Raw genomic sequence first — 7,244 nt, 5'->3', positions numbered from 1 at the left:
TCGCTTAAGCTGAAAAAGGTTTCATTTAATTTTAAAAAGGTTTCACGGCAGTACTGGAGGGTTAGTACAAAACGAAATGAAATTTTATGATCCTAAATATTTCTTGCTTAGCACCATATAAAAAACTGTTTTATGTAATGTACATATGTATATGTGATATATGTGCATATATTTTTACACATACATACATACTATGTAGCCAATTATTTCAATTATTTGTTTTATCTTGTTTTGTTAACTCCGTTAAATTAACTGACTTTATGAATTAATACATTTATTTGTAATTTTTTATAGAATCGGGATCGGTACCTGAAAAACAATTGGAACCGGTCGGACTCAGTCAGATTTAACTTTTATAATTGACCGAAAAAATAAAAGTCAATTTTTAACTTTTATTTTTAACCGAAAAAATTTAAACTTTTATATTTGACCGTAAAAAAAACAAAAGTCATGTTTTAACTTTTACTTTTGATAAAAAAATATCAGTCATAAAATGAAGGTTAATTGCTGACTTTTTTGAAAAAAGTAAAAAAAAAAAAATAAGTTATATAGGATTAACATTCCTTAGCTAACAAGCATACAAATGTTAAAAATACTAATTCTTTCCAACTCAATTTTTGAATTGAAATTTTGAATATAATTATTATTTTCGGTCCCTGGTTATAAGTAAATTGGCTCTTTTATTATAGAAAGCCGATTTGGCTGTCGGATCAATGACAATCACTTACGCCCGTGAAAGTGTTATAGATTTTACCAAACCATTTATGAACCTTGGCATAAGTATTCTATTCAAGGTACGTACTGCTTAATTAGTAAGCTCTGAAGAACCACTTTAAGCTCTCAATATTTTATGCAACCGAGATCATGTAGGTTTTAGTTAAATTTTAAATTCCTATGATTTCGAGCTGGCAAACCTTAAAAAGCATAAGTTAAATCTCTATCAATATTATCAGACATAAAAACATAAAAATACAATCGCCGTTCGGAGTTGGCGTAAAACTGTAGGTCCCTTCCCTTTATTGTGTGTAGGGCTAAATCGATACCATCAAGGTATTATTCAAATCAGTACTTGTACTTGTATCAAACAAGGTATCGATACCTACTCAATATCGGAAAGGTATCGAGTACTTGCACATAGACTACGATTTTCAATATTTTCCAAAGTAATTGTATTTTTTTCACAAAAAATATGCATTTTTACAAGATTATTTATCTTTTAATAATTTTTCAGACAAAAATTTAAGACAACAATTATTTTTTTATAGTATTTGATTTCAAAAACAATAGAATACATTTCTACAAGACTAATAGATAAAGTTTTTTTTTCATATAAAATGAGTTTAAAAAATAACTACTTTTTTGTTATATTTCCCAAAAACATCAACTTTTCCACGTGTTTTCCTGAAAGGCGGTTTCGAGATTTTAATATCGTTGTATCTGTTTTTGAGAAACGCCTCTCGCAAGGGACAGATGACCCAACAACCGTTATGTATAGACGCAGCGTTGCCGTTGAGAATTTTCAGAAAGTCGAAAAAGGGGTTCATTGAAGAAAAAAAGGGTCACCATATTATTTTTGCTTTTCTTTACTCGTAAAAGAATAAATTTGTTGAATTGAAAAAAAAAATAGTGTGACAAGCTTTTCACAAAACAAAGTTCAAACATACACATAAATGGAGAAGAGTTACATTTCCCTTAAAAGTTTTAAGTGATGCATTTTTTCATACTTACAGGAGGAAATCTTTTTTGATAGCATGGCTCAGTTAACATTTCACATAATTTTGGAAAAGGGTAAAAAAATCAAAATTTCAAAAAAGTCGGGTCAAAGGGTATTGGCGCTCAAAGAGGGTCAAATTGCCCCGTTAGTCACACAACGGCAACACTGTATAGACGGGCTTGCTTATATAGCTGCGGAAATGTATTGCGCATATCTTCCAATTCCTCTAATGGGTTGCTTTTCAAAGAAGATGCTTTTTTTCGAAACCTGCTTGGATCGCAATATAAAGTATCGGGTACAAAAACGTAAAAACGCAAACGTCAAGCCTTGAGGTTGTACTTTATCGTGTTCTGATTTTGGCTTTCTATTTGCTAAGTTTATTGTGCTAATTCTGAGTTAAAGTAGTGATAAAAAGTGCTCATGAGCATCTTAGTGTGAAACAATTGAAGCTAAGTGAAAGTTATTGTGTTTTGTATTAAACTAAATTTAATTAAATTTCACTAGCATACATTATAATATTACCGAGTCACTTGTTGCTATCATTGTTGTTGTATCCTTTGTAGTTAACTGAATTCATTTTGTTTTTGCACATTTGTTCTACTATTTTTGTTTACTTCTTCTAGTAATTCTTGTCACAGCTGATTGCGTTGCGTTTATTAAGTGTCATAATTACAGTGATACTCAAACGGTTCGCTACATTTATTTAAAGCTATTTACATCAGCTCCTTAATTGTTATAATTTATTTTGTTTGTCTTTTTATTAACGAGTTTTATTACATAAATCATTCAATGTGAAGTGCGATCTTGATACTTGCCAAATTAAAAGCGATTCTGAACGCTACTTATCGTGCTGGCTGTGTGATGGTATTTACCATCTGAAATGTGCTGGTTTGAAGGGAAGAATTCTGGACGCTATTAATGATGGCAAGGGCCTTCGCTGGTTTTGCGTAAAATGTAGGTCAACCGAAGTTGATCTTTTCAAGCTATTGAGGCAAACCAGAAATGGTTTTACAGAAATAGGAAGAGAATCGTCGGTAAGCGTCTTCATAGTCCATCTAAGGAAATTATTGCCGTTGCACGTCAGAATAATCTTCCGACTGACTTAATTAATATAACTTCTCCATGTCCTCCAGCATCAGAATCCTCAGCCTCAAAAGAGCGTGTAACGAAATCTGCTTCGGATAATAACGAGCCTGAAGTATCTTCCCCTTCCCCCATTGAAGTGGTGGCAACATCTTCGAAGCCTCCACCGCCTTCTCTATACTCAACTACTAACGCAGTAAATCAACCCCTTCCGCCGGTACTCCAGTCTGATACAAGGAAACTAGTTGTGGTTCCGCCAAAGAAGTCAATATTTGTCTCCAGATTTTCGAGAGACACTACCGAAGACGATATAAAGCTTTATATCTCATCAAAAATTACAACTGTCGACTTAAGCATCAGAAAATTTAATTTTAAATACGAAAGAAATATTGCTTCATTTAAAATTGACGTAAATTTAGATAATTTTATTGCGCTGCTTAGTAGTTCTTTTTGACCCCCCGGAGCTTTCGTTCGTGAATTCGAATATAGGCCCAAAAAAGGAAATAACTTAGCTAATCTTCCTTGTAATAACACTGAATCAAAAAACCAATTATTAAATCTGCTTTAAGTATTTATTACCAAAATGAAAGAGGCTTAAATACTAAATTAACGAACTTATACCTTAAACGCCTTGAATGTAATTATAATATTCTTTCTTTGACTGAAACTTGGCTGAAACCTCACATTTTCAATTCAGAGATTCTTCCAAATAATTACACTATGCGACAGTCAAAATCGGGATGGGGTGAAACCAACGGGAAATGTTATATCGGTCAAAAACAAGTTATACATGTCCCGGCGTTTCGCTGGGTCACGTCAAGGAATCGAGATTTATATATAACTATCATATAGGAGAAATTGTCACCTTTGGTGGTCTTTTTTTGACATAGCTCGAGAACCACTTCCGATTTTTCTCAAACAAATTTAAAAAAAATAAAAATTACAATTCCTTTAATCTGTTCATATAACGTTTTTCTATATATTCAACAGTTTTGCCGGTAAAAATAAATGTATGAAGAAAAAAAAATATTTTTTGCCTAAAATATTAAATTTTTTTAAAACTGTTGATTGTATAGAAAAACGTTATATGAACAGATCAAAGGAATTGTAACTTTTAATTTTTTTAAATTTGTTTGAGCAAAATCGGACCAGTAGTTCTCGAGTTATGTCAAAAAAAGACCACCAAAGGCGACAATTTCCCCTATATGATAGTTATATATATATATCTCGATTCCTAGACGTGACCAAGCGAAACGCCGGGACACGTATAACTTCTTTTTTACCGATATAACTTTCCCCGGCAGTTTGAACCCTTCCCGATCACTGACCCCTACCATTTGTCTCACAATGTTATCATATGTATAGACAAGATAGGGAGGGCAGAATCGGCGGTGGCGTACTCTTCGCTGTAAACTCTTCAATACCATCTGAAGTAGTTAGCCTTCCACACATTGATTCAGTAGAATTCAAATGCATTCGTGTACAGGCTGGAAAAGGATATATTTACTTAGCTCTATGCTATATCTTGTTTATGTTGAAGATGCATCTAAGTCCGTTCCAAATAAGCTTGATCCACTAGTTTTGCCTGAAGATGTCTACCACCCTGCTATGGAGGTATCTTACGAAGTTATAAGTGATGGGCAAAATTGCAGTACCCAAGCATACAAACCAAATATTCGCTTTGTTTTTTCGAAAGCCAACTTTAAAAAGCTTAACAAAGAACTGTCTAAATTGTCGTGGCCTGAATATAAAGAAAATATTGAACAAAGCGTTGCACTTTTTAATTTTACTTTACATAAATTATTTGAAAAGCATGTGCCTAAACGGATGTATGTTCCTGACGAACAAACACAGTTATGGTTCACTTAAGAACTGAGAAATTTGAAAAACAGAAAGTCGCATTATTTTAGATTACACAAAAAAACCGGTTTATACTCATGCTATGTAAAATACTCACTTTTGCGTCACAAGTTCTTTGAATTAAACAAAAAGTGTTATAAAGATTACTTGTGTAAAATCAAACGACGTATAATATATAATCCCAAATCATTTTATGACTTCGTAAACTCCAAGCGAAATGTACGTGGGTTTCCTTCCGCCATGAAGTATCAAAATACCGTCTCTAGTGATAATCAAACAATTTCTAACATGTTCACTCAGTTTTTTAAATCCAATTATTCCACTAACTCACATACTAACATTGACTATCCTTTTAAATTATGTCCAATGAACTCAATAAATATCCCAGTAATATCTCCCGATGATGTAGTAGTTTATCAATTGTGGTCCTGACCAAATCCCTTCTTGTATTCTTATAAATTGTGCTCTCTATGAGCCATTAACAGCGTTATTTCATTTGTCTCTTAAAGAGGGCGTTTTTCCAACTATATGGAAGGAATCCTTCATAACCCCGTTACATAAAAGCGGTAGCAGATCTTCAGTGGAGAACTACCGGGGAATAGCTAAGCTTTCTGCAATTCCTAAATTATTTGAAGCAATTATAACAAATCAGTAGACGCATTCTATCTCTTCTAGCATTTCATATAGTCAACATGGATTTTGCAAGGGCAAATCAACTTCTACAAATTTACTTGAATTAACATCCTATATCTCAAAAGCATTTAGTGAAAGCAAAACAAAGTGTGCCACTCGTTGCTCATCTATAAACTTGATCTCTTGGTCTTCCACCTAATTTTCTACGTTGGATCTCTTCATACCTCTATGATAGATCACCAAGGGTAATGTTTAAAAATACTATCTCTGACGTCATTGATGTTACTTCAGGAATCCCTCAAGGTAGCCACCTAGGCCCGATTCTGTTCTTGCTTTTTATAAATGATATTTCTACAGATATACAATTTTCCAAAGTTTTAATGTATGCAGATGATGTAAAGCTTTATAAATCGTACGTTTCAATTACTGAAAGGTCTTTGCTACAATCAGACTTAAACAGCATGGCTTACTGGTGTCAAGTAAATCTTATGCCTCTAAATCTTAGAAATGTAAAGTAATGTGCTTCCCGCGAAGAGCTGTTCATCCCGCTTCTTATACAGTAGGTAACCATAACCTGGAAGAGGTATACAATTTTGTGGACCTTGGTATCACAATGGATCCTAGGCTTAATTTTAATCTTCATATTAATGTGACAATCAACAAGGCTAAAGGTGTACTTGCATTTGTGAAACGATGGTCAAAAGAATTTTGTGACCCTAATATCACTAAAACCCTGTTTACAACTCTGGAATACGGTTCGGTGGTTTGGAATCCAAGGTATCAAATTTACTCAGACAAGATAGAATCAATTCAAAAACAATTCCTACTTTTTGCTTTAAGAAATTTCCGTTGGGATTCTCAATATAACCTCCCACCTTATACGAGCCGATTAAAACTTATTAATCTTCCTACACTTTCCAGCCGCAGGCAAATGCTTGGTACAATTTTTATAGTTAAATTACTAACAGGCTCAATTTCAATTCCGCTTCTTCTGGGCGAAGATAGACTTAGTGTTCCCTCCCGGGTATCAAGACACTTTTGTCCCCTATTTCCGTTGCTTATGCCAGGATTTTAACTTCCATTCCAGCAAGTTTGATTATCAGATCCGCTTTTCAGCATTAAGAAATCGATATTGTCCTCTCTCAATAAATGAATCATTAAAATAATGACATAAAATCGGCTGATGAATTTAGTTCTGTAGCTGAACAGTTTTAGATCTCGACACTTAACAAACTCCTGCCTATCGTGACTCGGCGCAAAAATTGAAAATAAATACTGGTTCCGTACGTCACGCGGACTGCACCCCTCGTGCGGATGGGCGGGAATGAGGGGTAAAAACCGTTGGGATTATTATCATTATTATTATTATTATTATTAAAAATACTTCGTAAATTGAGAAAAGTATCGAGTATGTACTTGGATTTACTTGTATCGATTTATCCCTAATTGTGTGACAACATCAAGACGCACGCCACAAATCGGAGGAGAAGCTCCGCCATACACCGACATGTTGCATAAGCGCCAATCCTATATTCTTCTTCTTATTTTTTGGCGCTGTAACCGCCTAAGCGATTTTGGCCGCTGTGCCAACTGACGCCAATTGGAAACGCCAAGTGAAGCCAAGTCCTTCTCCACCTGATCTCTCCATCGCAGTGGGGCCTCCCTCTTCCTCTGCTACCACCAGCGGGTTCCGAGTTGAATACTTTAATAGCTGGAGCGTCCGTGTCCATTCGAACGACATGGCCAAGCCAGCGGAGCCGCTGTATTTTAATTCTCTGCACTATGTCCATGCCATTAGTTGTGTTTTTTTTACTCATTTCCAGTAAAATCGAGTAAAAGTTTTTACGAATTTTCATGTTTTGGCGTTTTCGTACGCAAAAACTTGCAAAATAGGGGAAATTGAGAGAGCGAAAAATGACAGCTGAAGTTGCAAGTTTTTACTGGATTTTACTGG

At 34.5% G+C, this 7,244-nt stretch overlaps 1 protein-coding gene across 1 annotated transcript in view; it reads left to right on the top strand.

Moving 5' to 3' along the window:
- LOC118752067 (glutamate receptor ionotropic, kainate 2-like) overlaps positions 1–794 on the top strand; it is a gene marked incomplete at its 3' end in the record, with an annotated part of 24,630 nt that extends 23,836 nt beyond the window's left edge. Inside the window, exon 4 of the mRNA XM_036486916.1 lies at positions 690–794. Coding sequence (XP_036342809.1) covers positions 690–794 — 105 coding nt within the window. The remainder of the gene's footprint in view (positions 1–689) is intronic.
- Positions 795–7,244: the final 6,450 nt, after the last annotated feature.

This window comes from Rhagoletis pomonella, unplaced genomic scaffold (genome assembly GCF_013731165.1).
Source record: "Rhagoletis pomonella isolate Grant_MI unplaced genomic scaffold, Rhpom_1.0 Rhpom_scaffold_01204, whole genome shotgun sequence".
In the NCBI taxonomy this organism is placed as follows: Eukaryota; Metazoa; Arthropoda; class Insecta; order Diptera; family Tephritidae; genus Rhagoletis; species Rhagoletis pomonella.
The sequence above is the reverse complement of the archived record's forward strand: the minus strand, read 5'-3'. Positions and strand labels throughout refer to the sequence as shown.